This window comes from Camarhynchus parvulus, chromosome Z (genome assembly GCF_901933205.1).
Source record: "Camarhynchus parvulus chromosome Z, STF_HiC, whole genome shotgun sequence".
Taxonomy (NCBI): domain Eukaryota; kingdom Metazoa; phylum Chordata; class Aves; order Passeriformes; family Thraupidae; genus Camarhynchus; species Camarhynchus parvulus.
Window position 1 is genome coordinate 62,348,162 of NC_044601.1, and position 24,077 is coordinate 62,372,238.

At 43.5% G+C, this 24,077-nt stretch overlaps 2 protein-coding genes across 3 annotated transcripts in view; one reads left to right on the top strand and one right to left on the bottom strand.

Annotated features, from left to right (window-relative positions):
- The window catches only part of UBAP1 (ubiquitin associated protein 1), a 32,227-nt gene extending 26,352 nt beyond the window's left edge, over positions 1–5,875 (bottom strand). For both annotated transcript variants that reach the window (XM_030968386.1, XM_030968385.1), the window contains exon 1: positions 5,752–5,875. The gene's annotated coding sequence lies outside the window, so the exon portion shown is untranslated. The remainder of the gene's footprint in view (positions 1–5,751) is intronic.
- Positions 5,876–8,942: 3,067 nt separating this feature from the next.
- Positions 8,943–24,077, top strand: part of DCAF12 (DDB1 and CUL4 associated factor 12) — a 28,155-nt gene continuing 13,020 nt past the window's right edge. Inside the window, exons 1-4 of the mRNA XM_030968477.1 lie at positions 8,943–9,154; positions 9,968–10,222; positions 20,351–20,557; positions 21,791–21,851. Of these exons, the coding sequence (XP_030824337.1) occupies positions 9,074–9,154; positions 9,968–10,222; positions 20,351–20,557; positions 21,791–21,851 (604 nt within the window). The 5' untranslated portion in view covers positions 8,943–9,073. The remainder of the gene's footprint in view (positions 9,155–9,967; positions 10,223–20,350; positions 20,558–21,790; positions 21,852–24,077) is intronic.

Genomic DNA, 24,077 nt, shown 5'->3' on the forward strand with positions numbered 1-24,077 from the left:
TTACTTTATTTTAGAACTAGACCAGACTAGGTTGCTGGATGAAGCTGCCCCATGACCACAGAAGTCATCCCACAGATTTTCCTCTCCAAACATTAAGGATGGCAAGAACACAGGACTGCTGACAGCATAGAGATCTCTCTCAGTGGACCACCATAATAACCATGACATAGCAGTAAGATGATTTTTTTTTAAGAAGTGGCAATACTGTGGGCTGACCATTCCTCCTCTGAGCTATCAGATTTTCTACTGTCACCTGAGAATCAGTCCCAGCCTGCTCCTCTCATAACCCATATGTCTGGCTCAATCCAGCTTACTTTAGGAAATTAATCCAGTGCTGCCTAATGACAGAACATGAGTATCATATTCAGATTCCTGCACGAACATCAAATTACAGCAGAAATTTGCTTTGAGTGAACACCAGCATAAAATGGATACACAGTTTCTCTCCTAGCATGAAGGGAAAGTGAGAAATCCTTTCCATTACTTGGTAGAACTGATTTATCCAGAGTACAGCCAGATCCCCTGCACTAAACATGGTTACATTTCAAGCGTTCATCTCCAGTATTGTAACACATACAGAACATCCCCAGAGACAGGCAGGCTTTTAGAACTGTACAGTAACTGTGTATGCAATATGGGAGCTCAGTATGAACAGGGTGACATTACTGTGTCACAAAAACAGCCATCACAGTCATTTTGCCAACAGAGTTCCCAGAGTCCCCCTCCAACTTCAAAAGCAGCTCAGACCACCGCATCATTTGTGCCAAAACCAACCTCTTCACCTTTGCTTTCCTTCATTTACTTTTCATCTTATAATACAACTGTGAATTCTTTAAGGTATATTTATGAAGACCTTTCCAGTTGAAGACCTTCATATAGATGAGATTACAGACCATAACAGTACTACTTTTATATTCACACTTGAATTTGATAGCTTTCCCTTTGCATACAAATTCAGAAATATTCAACAGTGTTAGTTAAAAGCAACAAGACATCTTACTGTCTTTTCTTGGGTTTTCTTTGCAAAAGAGACATTAAATTACTAACCACTCACTTCCAGGTAAGTAAACAGAAAACATGTATTAGGCTCCCTCCCACAAGCAAGAATAAAGCCTCTAACTACAGGTACTTTTTTTTTCCCACCTCTTCTTAATAAGGAATATAAAGGTACTTGCTGGAAACAGTTCTTTTGTATATTGTTACAAACACAGCAAGCAAAATGAAACTTAATAATCCTTCACCTGTTTTCTACCAAGAAGTCAAACAGACTGCCAACAAACTGCTTGTGGTGACATAATACTTAATTAAAAGATTAAGAACACATTCTTTTCTCAGAGGCTGTGCAGCATAAAGCTTTTCCGGCCTTTTTCATCACAGTTTTATTCCAGATGATTAATAGTGACTTTATTCAAGAGTCCCTTCCCTGCTACATGTGCCTCCTATATTTCTACGTCAGATTATGACACAGTACTATGCAAAGACACCACATGACGGTATTAGTCATTAGGGTGGAACACAGAGTGGCTTTGCTGTATCACAGAAGGAAACAAAAGTTTAAACAAGTACTTTGGAGACTGTTAATAAACTAGGAATCTAGTTTTATTTTAGTGCTCACAATTGATGAAGTGTACCAAACTGAACACATAAGCACTTCCCTGTGTCTGAATTAGGCACAGGGCTAAAACATGACACAGCACAACTGGTAACAGGCACACCTTTGAAACACACCTTCCTGAAATCAGGGAATAAATCTCATCAGTCATTTCAGTCATAGCTTCCTCTGCTGATAGCCTAGAGATGACAAATGGTGCAAGCACAAATATTATACAAAAGGAAGGCATTTAAAAATAAAATCTTTCACATAATCTAGTAGATAGTTACCAAAAATGCTGAGCTCCAGTAATAGAGACCAGACAAGAGCTCACAACTCTTTACTACTAATGTCCCCTATGCCCACCAGCAAAATACATTAATTGTACTGATATGCAGATAATCATCCAGATGAAGAACTGACTACATCTTGGATAGGACTCACCTTCTTCTAATTTAAAAATGTTACTCTTGTGTAAGAGTTTCTGACACAAAATACAGCTGAGAATATACAAGCTCAGTCAGTTACAAACTGTAATACTACTAATGCAGCATGGCATTTTGAACCAATCTGCTTTCCTTCTATAAGGGAAGATTTAAGTCTAAATTAGAGCAATGATACTGTGTTCTCCTTCTGATATAATTCTGTTTATTCTGTTTCAAGTACAGAATTACAAGCTTAAGAGATTCTGGAAAGATCTTGTAGCTTTCAAAAAAAATACAAACCAAACCGAGTCTGGGCATACAATCAGTCCTTCAAAAGTTTCCCATCCACAGGAAAGACAGTATTTCTTAACATTTAAGAAAAAAAGCCTTTGCACGAAAGGATTTTGAATAAATCCAAGACTTGAGAGAGGGAAAGCCCCCAGTGCCCAGGTTCTGATGGAGACCTCAGGACAAGACTACATTGACTGCAAAAGGTCATTAGGGACACAGAGCATGAGCTTATTCAAACCAAGTCAGAGGGTCAAAGCATTAAGCAACGCACTTGCATACCAGGGAGGATTACCTACCTAAGTAGTTAACACACAACAACTGTGAGCTCGGGCTTGTATCGTTCAGCTGCACTAATCCCAAGGGTCGATTGCAGAGTGGTGTGTGCTGCAAGATCAATAGCCTTGCCTTACTTTAGCAGCGTAAGCACATACAATGCAGGGATGAGAAACCAATCTTTGATGCATCCTAGAAGACCTACTTTTTCAAACAAGAAAACTATTTATAAATTGTAAACAACCCTTCTTTGCCTTTCCTTCAAAGAACTGTTTTCACAAGCAGCTTCAGAGCTTTCCAATTATGGCTTCTCTAGATCTTCCTTACGCTGACATTGATCTGAATTGCACTGATCAATTTTAAATAGCGAATCATGCCTTTAGGTAGAGATCCCTGTAAAATGACAGCTGAAACTCTGGAATTCATGATTGATGAGACTGGGAGTGATTATGCTAGACAAAATACCAGAGAAGGCTGGAAAGAAGTTCTATGTAATAAGGAAATTTCTCACAGATCATTTTATCAAAATATTCATCCCAGCATCAACTGGAATATGCGGGAATGGACTGCTGTTAAAAACTCATGATGCAGAGACTGGATATGAACAACAATTATCAATTAACTAAATTGGACAACGAAATTATCAATTTCTAGAGTTTGTGAAAGCAACAAGAAACAATAACCTTACACAAATTAAAAAGTAGGATGAGTAAGGTGACACCTTCTGTGTCATTACAGCACTTCTGCCCCCAGCACCAGCCAAAACAGCTCCAGCTGTCACAGTGTGACAGATGAGGCTGGATTGGTCCAGAAACCTGACTCCATTCTGTCAGTTACAGGTTTTTGTCTCCAGGATAACAAAGCATCATAATGGAATAATGGAGATGGAGCTCTTCCACGTGTTTTTGATGATTTTTCACCATTATGATTTTTCTATACATCAGCATAAACTATACAGTAAATCTCCCAGCTGATCAGTATAGTCATTCTTTCAATATTCTGAAAATTTAAGTTCTCTTCATTAAAGAGAAACTAACACCTATTGATTCACATATGTTAAATATGAGAGTTTTTTGGTTTTTCCTTTAAAGTTTCATGTCTGTTTCTTTCAGCTCACAATTGAATAGCACTTTAGTAGCAGCAACTTCTGCCCCGACTCCTTTGTGCCACAAAGCATGCCCAGGAAAAAAAAAAAAAAAAAAAAAAAAAAATAAAACCAAAAGGAGATATCAAACGTGCAGGTCAAGTACAGGAGGTGAGGCAAGGAAAGTATCATCATTTTCAGGTTTTTTTCTGAGACTAAACCCACAAACTTGCAAAAGCTGTTTAAAAATTACACAGTTTTTTTGTTTCCCTGCTCTTAGAATTAAGGTTTTTGCCTAAAAGGTTTAAGCCGCCCAGTGGAAACAGTAACCTTTAGAACCACTGGCACTTCTGAATTGCAGCTCTGTGTGTACAGGAAACTGAAGTCAATGAGCAGCAGTTCTGCGTGGTGCTGTAACCCAACACCACCCCACACACACCCCAAAACGCTCCTCGTGCTGCAGCACCTCAGCTCACCCTACTGCCAGTGCCTGCTAGCTACACAGACCTTCCCTCTGGAGAAAAGGGAAGGAGGCCAAAACAGGTTTTCCCCACTCTTGCCTAAAAAATGCCAGGAAACCAGGAGTGCCTGCAAAGGGGCAGAGGGTCCCATGCTCCAAGGCTGATAAGGGAAGGTGATGAGGAGGTCTGGCTAACAGCAGCACTTCCTCTTTTTCCTCAACACCCTGGATCCCAGTTGGAGCAGGAATAAGATCCCTCTCACCAAGCTCCCACAAAAACCTCTTAGTCCCTTAACAGGCTGTGGGATGCAGCAAGCCTTCCATCAGCAGCACAGCCACTGAAGTTACACCATCAAGCACAACCCAGCTGCCCCTGACTCTGGCAATACTCACTTGCCAAAGTGAGTCATGTAGAAATATCGACCTCAAAGTGCTTAAATCCAGCACAAATTCATTTTACTGGGTCTGGGATGGCAGCTATAATAGTTCCACAGCCAAGTGCCAGAGTCCATCTGCTTATCTCCACTCTAATGAGACAACATCAGTGTCGTAACATTTCTATATGACAAGGGTTCTTTTCAGTTCTTTGGATTTTTTAATGATGTGGGGAATAAAAACAGTGAATAGGGCAGCTATTAATTTCCATCTATTGTCATTTCTTTTACTAATTAAAAAAACAAACCAAAAATCCAGAACAAATTTATCCCTTCAGTAGGATAAATTTTGAGCTATCAAAACACAGAAAAACAGCCCTTGAATTATACTAAATACAAATAAATAAATAAATAAATAAATGCACTGAATGTCTTACTTCTAGTAAGCACTGAGTTGAAGGGATTCCAAAGCATTATCAGGAAGTTGAAACAACTAAACTGAAACATTCTTACACCAATGTATACATCCATGGGATGTTTGCATGTCATACTCTGACAAAAATGTAGCCAGAAGCAGAATAGCTAACTGGAAAAGATCTAGAAACTGGTGATCAGCATAAAAAGAGAAGTGTAGGCTACAACCCATGAAATAAAGATCTTTAGCCTACAAGGAGATGCAGCCATGATTTAGCAGAACTCTTAAGTGACAAGTAGTATAGGAAAGATGAGCACCGTGATTTGCATAGCACCGGAGGCAGAAATTAACAAGTTACCTGAAGGCAGACTCGACACACACCACACCCCCAAAGAAAATCAGATGTTTGTTTGATTCTTCACCGACTTAGTTACTGCGAGGAAGCACTTCCGAACATCACGGACACCAGCAGCTTACTCGGATTTCAACAGCCACCGAGGAAACTCATCAAGGGCAAACTCATCGGGGGTTACGAGGCAGAAAGAGATTCCCTTAACTCCGGCGGTCCCGGAAACTGCTGGAAAGCAGGAGCGTGTGGGGCAGGAGCGTCACCCGCCTTGCTCCGCGAGCCCAGCCCTGGGCCGAGTGCCGGCACCCCAGAGCGGCTCTACCGAGCGGCAGCGGAGGGTCCCTGTCCCCGGAGAGGAAGAAGGGGCGCGGTCCGTCCCCAGCTGCCCCCACCTGGTACCTGCGGCCCCCGCAGTCCCCGCCCGTACCTGCGGCGCCCCAGCCTCGCTGCCCCGCCCAGTACCTGCGTGCCCCCCGTCTAGCCCGGTACCTGCGGCCCTCGGCCCCGCTGTCCCGCCGTGCCGCGGTCACCGCCCGCCGTCCCTACGGGCCCCGCTCGGCGCCGCCGGACCCGGGCGACGCCATCTTGTCTGGGCCCCGCCGGCGGGATGGCGTCACGCTGTGGCGTCACCTGCGCCCGCCGGGCCAATCGGGAGCGGCGGGTGGTGACGTCACCGCAACAGGGAGGGGCGGGGCGAAGGCAGAGCCACGCCTCTCCTGGGGGCGGGGCCGGGCTGGGGAGTGTCCGTGTACCTGTCCGTGTGTCGTCCGTGTCCTTGTACCTGTCGCTGTCGCCTGCCTTTGCCAGCCGTGACCCTGTCGCTGTTCCATCCCCTTACCAGCCGCTGTCCGTGTTGCATCCCTCACTCTGCCCTGTTCCGTCGCTGTCCCAGGCCCTGTCTCTGCCCTTGTCCCTGTCCGTGCCTGTTCCATCCCCACCCCTGTCCTGTCCTCTCCCTGCCCCTGTTGCTGTTCCTGCCCCTATCCCTGTCCCCATCCCTATCCCTGTCCCTATCCCTGTGCCATCTCTGTCCCTGCCCTTGTCCCCGTCACTGTCCCTTTACCTGCTCCAGTCCCTGCTCTGTTCCCAGCTCCTGCCGTGCCCGGGAGCTCCCGCAGCGCCTCCTGCCCCTCTCCCAGCTGTGCACCGTGACAGGGCTCCCCAAGGGGCTGATGAGGCTGGTGAGTGGGACGCAGAGAGGCCATTTCACCCCACACCCTTCAGCCCCTTCCCTCAGCTGCCACGGCCACCTCACCCTCCCCGGGGGCTCAGGGGACATTCCCGCTGGGTTTTCAGCCTTTTGAGCGGTCCTTGTTCCGAAATGGAGGGGGTTTGTCCAAAATGGGTGTGGTAGTTGTGTGTGTGAGGGTGGATAAGTACAGGGGAGTTAGTCATGGTAAATCACGACTGAAAACGGCCAAACTGGAACTACTGCTTGTATCCTCAGAGGAAGCTGGAAAGCCTGAGGGGTTCTTTTATGGTTTCTTTTTCAGTTTGGCTTCTCACAGCACCCTTGTCTTTGGGGTTGGTTGGATGAAAACACAGAATAACGGTCATAAAACCAATGTTGTACGCATCAAGAAAATATCTACTGATTCCATGTGACCTGAGGCACCATCAGATATCAGGCGACCAGAAGCTGGCTTTTCCTTAAAGCCAGTCTGCATATCATGTGTTTTCCATGTTTCTCTACCCAGCAGTACCACTGGCAGTGATTGCTGGGTTTGGATCATATGAAGCTTTGCCTCTGAAATGATAGAAAAAGAGTGTATGAGGCATGTGGACACCAGAAAAACCACTCATCCATTCACACGGATCTCAAAGGGGTACAATGAAATGCAAATACATACAAATGTTATCTCCTTAATTCCCCAGCAGTAAGTGATTTCCCAGGTGGAATGTGTGGGGAAATGTGGGAAATTCAGGACTCCTGGACAACTGACCAATATGATCAAGCAGAAGCCGTTTATTGTTTACATTACAGACATATTTATAGATTCTACAAACTACTAAGCACACAGTCCTTGGTTGGTCCCTTTATCTTGTTCACTTGTTTTCTGCTTGCACGTCTCAGAGTGTGTGATTGGTTACAGTCCAGGTGTTTCACAGTCCTGTTATCTAGTCCTTGTGGTCTTGGTATTCAGTTTCTCAGCCTCTTCTTTCTTAATTTAGCACAGTTTATGTTTCAGTAGCCTTGAAGAATTCCTGAGGCTTTGATAACAAACTTAGGAGCAGGCTGGCTGGTGCACACCATGGCCTAATCCTTGCAAATACATTGCAACAGGAAAATGATGGGGGGTAAAATCAGAGAAAACTGGGGAGTTACATTCCAGCAGAAGTTGTAACAGCACAGAAAACAGAGGGTGAGGCGCAGTTATGACTCCCTGGGTGGGATGTGGTCAGCATGCCCAACTTCCCACGCACAATCCATGCTAAAGGGGACTGAAGGGAGGTGGAGCAGAGTGGAGACACCAGGGCCAGGCTCTGTTGAAATCCTGGCAGGAGAGGGAACTCAGTGGTGGAGATAAACTGTATAGCAGCTGACAAACAAGGGGGAAAAGGGGATGCCTTGCTGCTGAACCAGCTACTGTGGCAAGGTCACAAATGCCCACCTCCACCCCAGAGGCTGCCTCAGGTGTGACGCTGACATTACCCACCTCCAAGGTACAACCCTGGACATGATGCACGACTAGAGATACTCTACTAAAAACAGAGTAACTAGCGCAAAACCAGTAAACAAGTAAGTTAAACATGGGGACAAGTTAGCAAAGGTTCCACTGTAACTTCTGGGTTTGACTGACTGATCAGGCTGAACCTGTCAGAACTGTACTCTATGTATGGTGATTGTTTATCACAGTTGCTTGGAATACATTTTTTGCAGCCAGATCCTATCACCAGCAATCTTCGCACCTTAGCCTGTCACAGCTTTCTATTACAATAATAAAAGATTATTGTTCTGTAAACTGTCTTTCAAGCTGTGAGTTCTTCAAGAACATTAACAGTGAGTAAATTACTTGAGTGTGCAGCCCTGAGAGAGGGTCTGTCTAATGCTTTTGGTGTGCATTCCTGGATCTTTCTTTCAGCTGAACCGCCTTCTGATCCAGTGGACTATTCACTATTCAGTGAAGAGTTGGACGTTAGGAAGAATTTCTTCACAGAATGGATGATTAGGCTTTGGGAATGAGCTGCTCAGGGAGGGGGAGGAGTCACCGTTCTGGAGATCTTTAGGGAAAGATTGGACATGCACTCAGTGCCATGGTCTGGTTGACAGGGTGGTGTTCACTCATAGGTTGGACTGGGTGAGCTTAGAGGTCTTTTCCAACCTAATTGATTCTCTGATTCTGTCCCCATAGTGTGACCGTGACAGACTGGCCGGGCACAAGTGTCTTGGCTTTCCTGGGGCTCTGAAAGTGTGATCAAACACAAAGGGTTTGGGAAAATCTCCGTTTCCTGGGAGGAATTCCCGGACCCCCACCTTGTACTGAGCCCGCCTCGCCGCTAGGGGGCGTCACACCATCACACGCTGGCTCCGCTGCCATGGCAACGGCAGAGGGGGCGTGACCAGCTTGCTGGTCGGTTGCTAGGCAACATGGTACCGGGGCGGGGCGGAACCGCCGCCGCAAAGCTGCGACTTTACTGTCGTAAAAAGAGAAAAAACCGAAACCCCGTGGTGCTGTAAAATGCCGTGAGGCGAGGCCGGCGGGGCCTGAGGGACAGAGCCCGGGCCCGGTCCCGCTCCATATGCCCCGAACAGCCCCGTCCCTCTCCATGTGGGGCCGCTCCTCGTCCACATCCTCCTCGTCCTTCTACTATGGCCCGGAAAACAGTTAGCAGGAAGCGGAAAGCGGCGGCGGCTGCCGCCGCGGGGACCGGGGGACTCCAGGGGGAGCAGGTAAGGGGTGAGGCGGGGGGTAGGGGAGAAGCGCTGGTTCCCGATGGTGGGAAGGGAGAGAAGCGCTGGTTCCCGCGCGCGGCGGACGTGCCGGTCCCCGGGAGGAAAGGGGTAACCCTGTCCGAGGGATGGGGAAGGAAGGTGTCCTGGGAGGTTGTTTGGGGCTCCTGGGGAGGGGCAGCCACGGTCCCGGTGGTAGCCAGGGATGAGGAGCCCCCGGTCTCGGTGTCACCTGGGGAGGGACAGCCCCAGTCCTGATGTCACCCCAAGAAGGGCACCCCCCAAGTGCCAGGGTCACCGGGGAAGAGCAGACCCTGGTCCCAGGGTCAGTGCCCCCCTCTGTGCCCGCGCCCCGGGGCTCGCGGTGCCCCGTTGGGCTCGGCCGTTGTTCGGTCGCTGCCGGTAGCGATGATGGCCGGATGGCTCTGGCCCGGCCGGAGGAGGCCGAGCGCCGCGGTCGGTACCGGGGAGTCACCTGGGTGTCACCCCTGCGCCTGCCAGGCTGGGGGGGAGGGCTGTGTGCGCTGCCCCTCTCCCGCTCCAAGCGCTCCGCTTCTTCCCGTGAGCATGTGGCGTACCAACAGTGCCGAACCGCCACGCATTGTCGTTATATTGTCGCCGTGTTGTTCCTTTAGCAGATATTTGTGTTTAATTCACGCTGCTAAAGGCTCTATCAGCATTCCCGAGTTAATTTCCGTGTGCGGTGTTCCAAAGGCTTCAGGGTTTTGCCGGGGATATCATTGAATTCGAAAGAGTGGTGTCTTATAGTTTGTTTTAGTTGGTTTAGCCAGTGTCTAACTTTATTATCCACAGTACGGGTGGGATCACTCGGTTCACAAAAGGAAAAGGCTCCCGCCGGTGAAAAGGTCTCTAGTGTACTACGTGAAAGGGAGAGAGGTCCGGATGCAGAATGAGTCCAGCTACCACCGCTTGTTGCATGGATACGCAGCCCAGCAGCTCCCAAGCCTCCTGAAGGAGAGGGAATTTCACCTCGGAACACTCAATAAAGTGTTTGCCTCCCAGTGGCTAAACCACCGACAAGTGGTGTGCGGGACAAAATGCAACACGGTGAGTGCCACCTCTCGCTGTTTTGTTTCCCTTTCCTTTGTTAATTATTTCACCTCCACCCTCAAATGATGTTTACCATAATCAAAGTGTGTGCATGACTAGGGAAAACACGAGGAATTAGGAGTGGAGTCAAAATCGCGCCTGATTAACTTTCAGTGAAAGCAGTGCTTAAGGATGATCTATTCTCATCTGAATATGTGGCACTGTAAACCCCAGCGAGGCATCTCTGGAAGCATCTGTGTGACCTTACAGAGCGATTTACACCTGTCTGCAGAATGAAGAGCCAACAGTGGGATTGGATCTTCCCTTTTGTCCTGCAGATGAGAAGCTAATGGACAGATATTAGTGTCTCTAATGGTGGCTGTCAGTGCTTGGCCACACTTGCTGCTAAGGTTCCTTTTTTCTGTTACTCTCAATCTTATTCAGTTCGGTTTTACATATGGTTCTGTGCTGATGGCTTTTAAAACTGTGGTTAAACTCCAGGTATTTGTCAGAGCAGCCAGAAATGTTCTGAGTTAAAAAAAAAAAAAAGAATTTTAGATCTTCAGTGTTGCTTCTTGACTTCATAATTCTTCACTCTAAAACGGTTTCCAGTGTTTGAATAGCTTTTCTGGTTTATATATCTTTACATGCTTCTACAAAAACTGGCAACTCCTCAGGTTCTTGAAGTGATGCTTTGAAACATTTCAGGGAAATATTAAAATGGTGTCTAATCCTGTGGAATTAGTAAATGGAGGAGACCATATTTCATAGGTAGTATTCACCACCAGAGTTAGTAGCCCAAGTTCATTAGCTGAGGTTGCAATTCATGCAAGGAGTTGTGATTGAATTAGTGCAAAATCCTAAACTGCAGGTTAGTTGGTGCCACAGAAGGGAATCCAGGGTTGCAAGGAATGAATGCATAGATGCAGCAGCTCGTAAATCTCAGAGCATATCAGATGCTGCAATTGCTTCTTTGCCTCAAGATCTTTCTGTGCCAAAGCCATGCTCAGTGGTCTGACCAGCAAGGGTTACTGGGCTGTTTTTTTTCTATTTTTGATGAAACATTCTGAGATGTTCTGTTATTATTTGCAGTTGCACAGGGGGAGGCTTTTATGCAGTAGCTCTGAAGAAGCAGGGCCGAACTGTATAAACAAAGCAATCTTTTAACAGCAATAAGCTCAAAATAGAATCTCTCTGCCTACTTTCTCCACATACGTTCATCTCCTCAGCCAGTCAGCAGTCAGCACTGGCTGTGGTTGTAGAGCTGCTTACTGGAGACAAACTCCTGCTGAAACACAAGCTCCCAAAAATCCTGCTTACTCTAGCGAGATGACTGTGTGTTTTATAGAGTTGCCACGATTTTGCTGTGTTCTGTAACTTTTGTAGCTCGGGCGCATCTGCAGCGAAGATAAATGGGCAAGTGGGTTGTTAACGCAACCTTGCAGAAAATTGTTTGGAACCAAACAATCGTGAAACTGAAGAGGGATTCAGTAGTATTGTTGTTCCCTTTGCACATGCTGCAACCAAGAGTGTTTGTCCACAGCCAGACTTAATGTTAGAGACAGACCTCCTCTGTCATTGAGCAAAATAGTGATTGCAAAAGAAGTTCCTGAAGCATTGTGAAAGATCATATATGAATTATGACTGCTGTAATGGCTGTACCTTGTTTGCTTTGTGCTCACCTTTGAACAAGTAAAGCATTAAACGCTACACTCTAATTATGAGATTTTTCTGTCTCATCTCCTTAGTGAGTGACCTACTAAAGAAAAATGCCTTTGCTGATTCTCATATGCTGAAGTTGTGGCATTCAAGTTGGGAGTAAATTGAAAACACCTTGGTTGACTTCAGCGAGGTTTGCTGCACTGGAGTTGCATTTAATTAAAGTTAATGCAAGAGAAAAATATAAACTATAGCAGTTATTTTAATCAGGGCTTGACTGTGGCACTGAGTGCTTTTAGCATGTAATTTATAAATTGCCCTTCACTGTGCAGTGCCAGGAGGATTCAGTGTTCTTAATGACAAAACAAAAATATGTTCTTGTCATAAAGGAGGAATTTTGGGTTTAGTCATTTGGCAGTTACTAGTTACTATAAAAGTACTGAAGAGAATATAGAGTTTTCTGTCAATTACTCTTTTTTTTGATGACTATTATAATTTGTTCAATTATGTGGAGTAACTGTTTATCTTTAAAACTACTCCAGGGAGTGAAATTACTTTATTCTTCTCCAGTGGACCATGGTGCTCATAGTTGAGCAGTAAATAAAATATTTCAGATATTTGTGTTCTGTAAAAGTGCATGCTTTTTCTGGTTGATATAAAATTATGGGAACTGTTGCAAGCATTCAAGCACCTAAACCTTCAAATGAAATCACCCAGACTTTTCACCTGGGCTTTGCAGAGCCAGGATTCCTGTTTGCAAGAATTTCCTAGACCTTGCACGCAATGGGCTCCCTCATGTTTTTCTAATTCAAATGAATGAGCAGGGAGCTTCGGAGAGGTGCAGACATTTAGGGTGTGTTCTGATAGGTATCTAAATTACCAAAAACTGATGCTGTGAAGATACATAGAAGAAACTGTCTCAGAAGAAGATATGGTCTGTAATTTGCAGTCTTCTGTTCAGGCTTCATAGAGAAACTCATGAGACTTAGGTAGGAGACAGGCTTATGGCAGACCAAATCACAGAACACAAGGTTCCTGTGTTTTTGGGGTTTTTTTCCTCTTTACTATTTCAGGAAATTATGAAGAATAAAGTAGCATCTAAAAAGTTGTTTCTGTAATAATTTTTCAGCTTCTTTTACTCTGTTAGTTAGGTGTACATGTTCAAGATATAATCCTTTCGCTAATTGCAAAGTTAAAGATGAAAAACTGTAAGAACTGTTAATCATTCCCTAAATACAAGAAGTTAATTAGTTTGCAGTTCCTTGAGAATATATTTTCTTGGAATCTAGTTTGTTTTTTTTTTCTTTTTCTAGGCAAGTACTATAGATGTATTTGTGTTTTAAAACTTCCTTTCTGAATGCTCTGACTTTTTGATTGATTTCTAAGGCAGCTTTCCAAGGCATGCTTGGGTTGGTTTCTGAATGCTGGCTGAACCCTTTTCTCTCTTTAGCAGATTGCTGTGTCTCCTTGGCTGCCCTGCTGTAGGTCATCAGCTCTCATTTCCTTTTAGAGACTTTAAACTTGTTTCAAGTGATCCTGTGTCTGTTCTGTGCATCTTATACAATTACACTCGGTGTTGTAGTCCTGGGATTGTGGTGAGAGTGCAATGGGAAGTTCCTCCTCTCTCTGTGAATGTGAACTGTCTATGAGGAAAATGATTTCCACTTGCTTTGCAAGTTAATGTGTCTTCTGGCTTTGCATATATGAGGAAGCATCGAGGTGACAGCTCATTTCTGATCGCATGTAGAAAATGAGAAGTCTCCTCCAGTTTGTAGCTCTGCGCAAAGTCCAGTGAACAGTGACTGAAACTTGATGTAAATAAACCTTTGATGTCTGTAGTTGATATCTCCATTCACATGTATTTCAGTGGCTTGTGACCAGATAGCCTGGTGTTGGTTTCTTGTCTGAAGAGTATTTTCTTTTCTGTCAACTGCATGTGATACTCATGTCTGTCTGGCAGTTTCTGTTCCAGGTATGGTGTGAGTTGTAGGCAGGCCCTTTAGCAGACAACGTCTATCACTTCTCCATCCTTTGCCATCTGTCAGTATGTATTAACTGTCTCCCAGTCCCCTGAAATTAAATATGGAGGGCCAAGTGCAAATAAAAAATTATAAAGGTGATTTTGGCACTGCACAAATGCAGTAACATCAAAGTCTGTGGCTATTAGCTGGTAGTGCTTCAGAGTTTGACAGAAAGGTGGAGTGCCTCATTTCAGGGTCTTGTCTCTGGAAATGTGAATTCAAAGTCAACCAACTTGCAGGCTGCTTTTACCTCTCCTCACTTCTCAGGTGGTTTCTTTATATTGTGGATTGTTTTGCTTGAGACTCTTTCAAGAAGGATGTGCAAGGCCATTACGCCCTTGAGTTGACTCTACTGCATAACCTGTTAGTAAGTTTTGTGCTAAAATTAGTGCATGTTAGCGTGGCTGGTGTAGTTGCCATTCCCTGTGATGTTTGAAAAGTCATATCAGGAAGATGGAGTCCCAGGTGACTGGAAAAGGGAAGCCATTCTATCTCTCTGGAGAAGTGGTAGAAAGAAGGACTCCAGGAACTACTGACCTGCCAGCCTCTCCTCTGTGCCTGGGAGGATCATGGGATCCAGTTTCCTCCTAGAAACTCTGCTAAGGCACGTGGAGGACAGGGGGGTGAATTGAGGCAACCAGCACGGCTTTACCAAGGGTAAATCCTACCTGACAAACCAGAGGCCTTCTGTGATGCAGTGATGGCAGGAGTGGACAAGGAAAGGGTTACAGATGTCATTTATCTGGACTTTTGTACAGCCTTTGACAATCCCCCACAACATCCTTCTGTCTAAATTGGAGGGAGATGGATTTGCTGGATGGACTGTTGGGTGGTGAGGCGTTGGTTGGATAATCACATCCAGAGAGTTGGTTGGATAATCACATCCAGAGCTGGTTGGTTGGACAAGTGGAGTCCTTCACGGATCCGCACTGGGACCAGTGTTCTTTATTATCTTCATTAAGGGCATATATAGAGGGATCCAGTGCACTCTCACCAAGTTTGATGACAGCACCAAGCTAAGTGGTGCTTTGACACACCTGAAGGATGGGATGCCATCCAGAGACAAGCTGGAGGAGTGGGTCCATGGGAACATCATCAAGTTCAAGGCCAGGTGCTGGTGCTGCACCTGGGCTGGGACAACCCCTGGTACCAGCACAGGCTGGGCATGGACAGCCCCAGAGCAGCCCTGCCCAGAAGGGCTTGGGGGTGCTGTGGGTGAGAGGCTGCACATGGCCCAGCCATGGCACTCACAGCCCAGAGAGCCAAACGTGTCCTGGGCTGCATCCAGAGCCCCGTGGGCAGCAGGGCAGGGAGGGGATTCTGCCCCTCTGCTCTGCTCTGCTGAGACCCACCTGGAGCACTGCATCCAGCCCTGGGCTCCCAGCACAGGAGGGACAGGGACTTGCTGGAGTCAGCCCAGAGAGGAGACCACCAAGATGATCAGAAGGATGGAGCACCTCTTCTACAAGGAAAGGCTGAGAGAGTTTTAGTTGTTCAGCCTGGAGGAGAGGAGGCTCTGAGAAGACCTTATCATGTCCTTCCAGTACCCAAAGGGAACTTATAAAAAAGATGGGGCAGATGAATTGAACAAGGCTTGTTGTGACTGGAGAAGAGGTAATGGTTTTCAATTAAAGGAGTCACACTAGATACAAGGAAGATTCTTAAGCTTTATCATCAGGGTAGTAACTCACCAGCATGGGTTGCCCACACAGCTGCTGAGTGCTCAATCCATGGAAGCATTCAAGGACAGGTTGGACAGAGTTCTGAGTAACCTGGTCTTGCTGATGTCCCTGCTCGCTGCTGGACACTTGAACAAGACAACCTTTAAGGGCTCTTGCAACCTAAACCATTCTATGCTGCTTTATTTTGATCTTCAGCAGAAAGTGGCCAGTTTGGTAGTTTAAAGTGTCCATGTTTCTTTGGGGCTTGGCATATATTAGTAAATCTGTATTGCTACAGAAAAAGAGAACCTGATGCCAAGTGTTTTATGAACAGAAAAGAAAGAGATTTATGATCTGAATAAAAGTCAAGGCTGAGAACTTGGAAAAATCCATCTCTGCTATCAGGTGTGACCAGAAATACTATTGATGTAATAGCACAATAAGCATTGTCTTCTTTTGTTGTTTTGTTAGCAAAAAACAAATTTGAAGGACCACAAGTAATAATTTTCCAACTTGGCTGTGGGAGAGATCTTTTTGTGACCAGCCTTAGTCAGTCTGGAGTTGTGCTATTGTAGAAGTGGATGTTCCCACCTGCTCGTTTTGGCTAGCATTGGCTATGGAGCTAGGCTAGTGCATGTGGCTAGGGAGTCCTCTGGGTCAGCTTGCTGCTTTGTGTGCAGACAGGTTTTATTGTAGGGTTAGTTTCACCAAGGCAGATACAGTTGACCTTGCAGCTATTTGAGCACTAGTTATTGTCACAAAGGTGATGAGACTGTTTAGGTGGATGGTGAGGAGGAGGCACGTAGATTCTCAAAAGGTAGGCTTAAGCCAGTTGTGAAACTTGAATGCGACTGAGTCTCTCTTAGTGACTGTTTTTAGCAGGGCAGTGTACTTATGTTGGGTTTCTTTCAAAAGTTACTATGAATGACAAAAATGTGCCCGTGATTTCTGAGAGCACTGTGTGAAGGGCTGGTGCACAGAGCATGTTGTGAGCTCTTGCATGAAGAATAAGCAGTCTCTTTCATGCATGTTATTTGTGCCTTTTAGATCTCCATCCATCCTGCTTGTATAATAAAAACAGGATGGCACCCTTTATTTTTGTTTTGATTGATTTGTACAACCAACTAAAAGATAGGGTAGGATTTGGAACTGTTCATCTGCTGTTTTTTGTGCAGCGGCAGCAGCTGAAGACACAAGTCTGTGTTGCCTTGAGATAGCATTCATAGACCTCTTTTTTAATCTTGCTGTTTAAAGTGAATGCTTTCAGTTGAAGGTACATGGGAAGGGAATTTATCTGTATTGGATTGTTAGCTTTCTGGGTGTTTCTGCCCCCTAAATTATTGTGTCCTGAAAGGCAGGCCAAAAAATGAAAAAACCTGGTAAACCATTCTGCTCTCAGTATTGCATATGAGAGTATGATGGGTTTTGCAGTTCATACTCTCATCCTTGGATACTCTGTTGTTGCGCAGAGGAAGAGAAAACTCTACAACTTTTTTAAGTTATAGGGCCGGTATGTTTATTCAGCGCTGGATGCAGGCCAGAGAGACAGAGACTGCTCTCTTTAAAAGGGCATGCGCACCTTTGCGAGCCCCAGTCCTCCCTTTTATCCCCCTTTCAAATGCATATGCATACAATTTCACAATAGGCTCATACATATTCATTTCTATGAATTTCACAGTGACTTTTGCTGCTAATTTTCATTATCAGAAGGAATTTCTTGTGTCCCTGTCCTGTTCCCGCGGCGTCTCTGTTTTCATTTCACTGTCTCCTCTTTATCTTCTTGTTTTTTATCGAAGCAGCTTTTCTCTTTGGCCTTAACTTGACACAGAAAAGCACCTTTTACCCTTTTTACTCTAGAGGGGGATTTTACTATGCCTCACTGTTCCCAAAAGTAAAGACTGCCGCAGTCTTTACTTTTGGCAAATTGATTAATGAACTTCCCTCATCAATGAAGCAAGGTAGTTCCTTGATTAACTTGATCATAAGCAGGTTGGACAGCCATAGAGTAATTGCAGAGAAGCCATTTGCTAAAATGATTTCTCACCACTTCTGCAGGCTGAAAGAAAAATAAGTGTACAGCTATCAGTCTCTGCAAATGTGCAAAGATCATGAAGTTTCATGGCTATGTCAGCTGTAGTACTTAACCATGCTTGTCTGCCTTGATCCTTGAGTAATAGCACTGTTGCAAGCTGTGCATGTAAACTGCTTTAAAAAAATGAGGGGAAATGGATTTCTCTCTTCTGTGTCATCCAGGCTGTTTCCTTGTTAGAACACGGTTGTCTAGCATAGAGAATGGCAGCTGAGTCTGCTGTGTTTCTCCCAGATGAAGTGTGGTCCTTGCACTTCTGCCAGATGGCTGAAGCAATCCAGATTTGGTAAATCCTTGATGTTAAGCTGTTTGGCATAGTAAAGACTGACATGCATGTTTTATTAGAAGAAGGAACCGAATTTTGTGCAAAGCTTAAAATCAAGAGACAAATACACACAATTCAGTGTTTGGAGACTGGTGGAGTTTTTTTATGTCCAGCGAAAACATTGTGGGCTGGGTTTTAGTTTTTATATAATGAGTAGCTGGGAAAAAAATTTCTTATTTCTCTTTGAGATAGCTGAACCATACAGTAATTTTCTCTGTTATCAGGATTTTGTCAAGACTTTTAATGTCTACATTGCTTTGAAGTTGTTGGCAGATGTACTTATTTCAACAGCTGAAAATATTTTGTATTTTATTTACTCTCTAAAACTCCTGAAATGGTATTGAAATTTTCTGAACTCTTAGCTGGGTTCTCCTGTTGTTTCTTAACATTTCTCCCTTTTTGGCTTTAAAAATGTCTATCGACTGTGGCTTATCTTGGCTTCTGTGTGCTGGTTTTATAGGGATGATTTCTGGGCAGCCAGAGGTGCGGCTTTCAAGTGTGAGCTTTTGCTTCCTGTTATGCCCCAGGTGATGTAAGAATCTCTGTGTATAGGCAGTGGTTGCTTATTTTACTCAAAGGAGGTGATGGTTCTTTTTAAACTACTCAGTGGCCAAGTTCCTTACCAAGCAAGTGGAGAAGTTACTGCTCTGTCCTTTACATCCAAAACAACATAGCCACTCCCTTAAATGTGCAAAGTTTAAGTTCTTTATCTTTTTAGTCAGATTAGTTTAGAGTTTAAGTAAAAGTATTTTGCATTAGAGTAAGTTTTTATTAACCAACACAGGTGTATGATGAGGGTGTCAGACTTAGAGAATGCAAAGGGGTTTTAATTTCATTCGTCCTGCCAGTTGACTTGCACTTCCAATCATGAATCTGTTACAGCTGAAGCACAATTCTTCTGAGTCCATGAACATCCTTAGGTGTGGATGTGCTTTCCTAATTAGTGCAGCATTAGGACCTGAAGCTGACAACTGCAAGCTTTAATCCTTACTCATAAACTGTTAAATTTTTTTAGGATTTGGGGGTTTTTTCAGTAGTTTAAGGAGGATCGGGGAGGGAATTGGGCATTTCTGCTGGAAAGAAATACTGGGAATGAAGAGGGATATGCACTCACATGGAGAGGACAAGGGAGGGTGAAAGGAGAGGAAATGGCTGATTCTGATTCTTCAGTGCAGATGTTAGTTTTCAGGTGGTTAGGGCAGAAGGACTGCTGTGTGCATTGTGTTCTTACCAGCTGTCTCCAGCTTAGTAAGGCTTGGGAAGAGTGAGGAGTGCCTCCCTCCTACTCAGCTACGCCACAGCTGTTGCCATACACCACATGTTTGTGCAAAATAAAAAAGTAAACATGAAAATGCAGTCTCTGTAGGAATCATCTGTTTGTGCAAAACTGCTACCTACAATCTTTGGTTCACTTCCAGAAGTTTTGAGACAACATTCTTGGTTATAGAAGGAACAGACTAAAGATGATGTAGAATTATAATCTTGGGCTATGGATGCTAGATCACTTGCCTTAGTGCTAAGTCAGCTTCAGATCCTCCATTTCCTTGCTTCACTCATGTTCCCTCACAGGGCTTTGTCTCCTCTGTTAGACCTGTTTGAATGTCAGTGCAGCTGCCCTCTGAGTACCATCTGTGAAATGACCCAGCCCATGAGCCTCCCAAATGAAAGTGCACTTTGGCAGGCAATGTAAACCTTTGTTCTGGTTTAAACTGTAACTTCATGGTTGTATATGCCTGAACTGATACAACGCTGGGCATAATGTCTGTGTGAAGAGTTGTAAGGCTTTATAACAGAATTTTCTGACAAGTTATTAGTGACATACTGCTCCAATGTCTTGTCTTTTTGTGGGATGAGGTATATAGCTAAACATCTTTCTTTCAGATGTTCGCAGAGGCAGTACTGTTTTTAGTTACTATTCTCTGTTTATCACCAGAAAATAAATTCCACTTGCATAAACTGTCAGTCTCCCCAGGCCAAAACTTTATGGTAACTGTGTTACCTGGGAGGCGGGAAGAATCGTTCTAAGCTACATGGGGCTTAATGGCTCTTTTGAGGTGGGTTTTTTCCGTCACTGTGGTAGGTAGAAATTGGAAAACAATATTGTTTTGTCGTACTGAACAGGGACAAGAGTTTTATATTCAAGGTCTTTTTATTCAAGTGGGAAATCTCCCATGACAGATTTCTCTTCTCTCCCTTCCATTACTGTGAAAATGAAATTGGATGATTGTTATAAACCCACTGTAATTGTTACTTAACCTGTTTTGAGAAGGAATTTATGCATTTTTCAGCAATCCTTGAAGCATTTGTGGATTTCAACTCAAAATGAATGTCAGTTCAAAATAGGGAGGATATTTGACCATCTTGTTTTTCTTACCTGTTTTTTTTCCCCAGTTATTTGTAGTAGATGTCCAGACTGGTCAAATTACCAAGATTCCTATCCTGAAGGATCGTGAGCCTGGCATGGTGAACCAGCAGGGATGTGGCATTCATGCCATTGAGATCAACCCCTCGAGGACCCTCCTGGCCACAGGTGGAGACAACCCCAACAGTCTTGCAATTTATCGTCTGCCTACACTTGATCCTGTCTGTGTGGGAGATGTAAGTGGGAGTATCTGGGGAAAATTTATTCTCTCACTTAAAAAGTTACCATTTTGAAGTGTGTTTGATCAGAGCAAGGTTAATATTTAGGAGTCTTGTAAGGAAGTAAAGTTCTGAAAACGTTTCTGATTGAGTTGTCATTTCTGTTGTGGTACCTTAAATATAATTGAGTACTCAAACATGTGAGTGGATTTTCAGGGCTTTGGGTCAGATTTCTTCCTCACCTTCATTCAGGTCTACTTTAGCTTACTTTTCAGCACAAAAAATGTAACAAAATCCTAAGTATTAAAGTCTAATTGTCGTGATGAGCTCTGAAACTATTTATAGTGAAAAAGCTCTTTTGAGAAATTAAAAATATGTTGCAAGTTTTAAAATTTTTCCTCTTATCCCAGTGCAGCTTCTGGATGTATTATTCCAGAGATGGAACTTGGTGTTGAAGATTAGTTCTAACCTTGTGGCTTGTGGCAGTTTGATACAAACTGGTACTGGTTTTATTTCTGAAACATCCTGAGGCCTTTTCAAAATGGCCAGTCTTTAAACAAACAGGCCGGAGGATATAGTGATGTCCTGTGAGCGCTTCTCTCTCATTCCTCCTTTTTATTCAGAATTTCATGTAGATGTTAACTGCAACAGCAGAGGTCCAGTCAGAATTTCTACAGCAGTAGATAATCAGCTGGAGCAAGACTTGACTGAAGATTTGCATGACTTGCTCTTCATTTGTGTCACTTTTTAGCTTTTTAAACAAAACTAGAGTCTTATGGTCCTTTTTTTCCCCCCACAGGTTTCTCACACACTAAAGAAAAAGTATTGAAACATTTATCTTAGGTCATGTATTGTAAACATAAGATTTTGGTTACTTTTTATAGTAGGATATGTGTGGGAAGAAAAAAACCCTAACAAATAGATACTTTACAGAAGAATGCTGCTTTCAGAATGAAAAATGAGCGAATTCTGGAGATTCTTAGAATTTAGATTAATTTTTCCTTGGTGAGAGGCCTGTTTTTCCAAGACCTGTTTTTTCTTTATTAATTGCACACTTCAAAGTTAAAAAAGTTAAAATAACTGCTAGGTACTTGAAGTGTTCCAGCTTGATACTGGAATCTTACCTGTATACTTTTAATGTAGGTCTGTCCTTCTGAGCTTGTACTAAAAATTGAAGTGAAGAATACTTGTCTGCTTTGAGACTGCTCTTGAGTATAATGACACAGAAAAATCTGTCTTTTCTTCTTTTAGGATGGACACAAGGACTGGATATTCTCAATTGCATGGATCAGTGATACTATGGCTGTTTCTGGTAAAGTCATATTTTTCCTCTTGAGTTTTTTTCAGTTTGCTTGTGTTTTAAGCTTTCCTTCTCTCTGAATATTATAGTGAAGCACAACATTTGATAAGTGTTAGGCAAGCACCTCCGTCAGGGCACTTAAACACTTCTTGGACTTAGTACAGTGCTTCATTTTATTTTGTTGTTGGGCCTTAGTCTAGATCTGATTTTCCTATATTAGAATATTATTGTGTTTCTAGTGAAGGGGTTGTTTGAACACAATGAGTTACAGGAAAAGATTCCACATAAGAGAAGGAATTTCAAGAGGGATGTTGGTTATTGGTTAATAACTTCAGAACACTTGAGATCAATATTAGTTTCCTGAAGTCATGTGGAAGAGTATTTAATGAGAACTCAGATTGTTTCATCAAGCTCTCAGTACAGTTGTTTCTGTATATGTATATATGCACTTACACTATGGCAGTCAATACAGAAGGTTGTAATAGAGAAACTCAGTTAATGACTTTTTGGTGACTAGTTGGATAATCAATGTTACTTCATAAAGAATTGCTTAGGGAAAGGCAAAAATAGTAATGTCTTGTTGCATTAATTCAGCAGTTTACTGCCTTTTTGTGCTGAAAGGGTGTACTGTTCTGTACTCAGAGGTGTCAAACTGCAGGTGAGAGAAAATCATAACAATCTTATATAAAAGTCACATATTTGAATTGGTTTAGTTTAGTAGGATTTTTCTTCCAAAAAGCTAATACTGGAGTTTCAGTTTTGAATTTAATATAAAAGTTGATCCTGCAAGTTCTCTACCCCAAATATGTACAGAAATTCCCTCACATTCAAGCTAGTAAGCTTTAAGAGAACATCACAGATGATTACAGATGTCCAGGGGAAAGATAAGGGCCTGATAGATTGCATAGCATGTGAGATGGAACTGATAGAAAGGTCGGGGTGGATGTGTGAGTGCAAGTGTTCTCTATTGCCATATTCTCTGCTGTGGTGCTTATAGCAGGCTAGATGTAGGTTCCAGTCTACACACCTCAGACACCAGGGAAAACTTGTTGAAAGCAATTAGCAAGACTGGTTGCTAAACTGAATTCTTTAGAACTCACTGACAACCCTAATTAAGAGTGAAAAAAAGACAACTAACTTCTGACATGATTTTAATTGTACAGATTTCAATTACATCTGTGTCTGAAAGTGTTAAGCAGAAATACTTGAACTCCACTCCAGACATTGAGGATACAGGAAGTATTTTATGGCAAAAGCTTCAGATGAGATGAATAATTCCCAGGATGGCATGAGCTTAGGGTAGCAAATGATACTCTGTTTGGCTTCAGGACTAACCAGTTGAACAGGATACATGGACTTTTTCCCCTGCCAGGGCTATTAAAAGGGACAGCTTCCTCCGAAAGTATGTCAAGATGTTTAGAAATTTTACTGCTGAGTATTCAGCCTCCATAACAAACAAGATTAGGTGCAATTAAAACCAATGGCATGTAATGGAGTGGCAGGATGTTGTTCTGCTGGATGCAAGTGCCATTAGGATGCTCCTTTTTGTATTTTTCTCTAGTAGGTGATAGTGGCAGATGCCCTCACGTCTGTGAGGGGGCAAAGCCTCTTCTGCTGTGCTGGACCACTCCTGTTGCAACAAGATGTTTTGCTTTACTGTCTTTGCAGCTTCTCCCCTATGAGATAGCAAAGCTGATAAATTCAATAGCCTCATATAGATATATAGCTTTTCTGGCATCTTCATTATTAATTTCTTTGACAGAATTTTTCACTTTATGTAGAGAAGAAATTGAGGTGCCTGTCAAATCTGTCAGAGCTGACTTAGATGGAAATGAGTTGCCTGAACACGAGAAGAGATATGTATAAGGTCTTGGATTAAGTCTGTGTTGATCGGTGCACCAGAGGCATTCAGCTTTCTCGATCCACTGTTCTTAACATTAGTGATTCATATGTTAGATTAATGTCTTCAAATTCAGTAGAAAAATGAGTTATTGCCTTTTTAACCTAAGTTATATTCTTTAAGAAAGAAGTGGCACAGGTTTTAGTGCAATAATTTTTCTGATAGATTTAATCCAAAGTGGTGCAACTGTGAGTAGAAATATAGGTTTCTGTTCAGCTCACAAATTACTGTGTACTCAGCCATAAGCATACTGACAGAAATCAAGTAAGCCCAAATTGGCATATACCCAGCTGACGTTTTTGTGGAGATATTTTGCATTGGTTTAACAGACTGTTTTA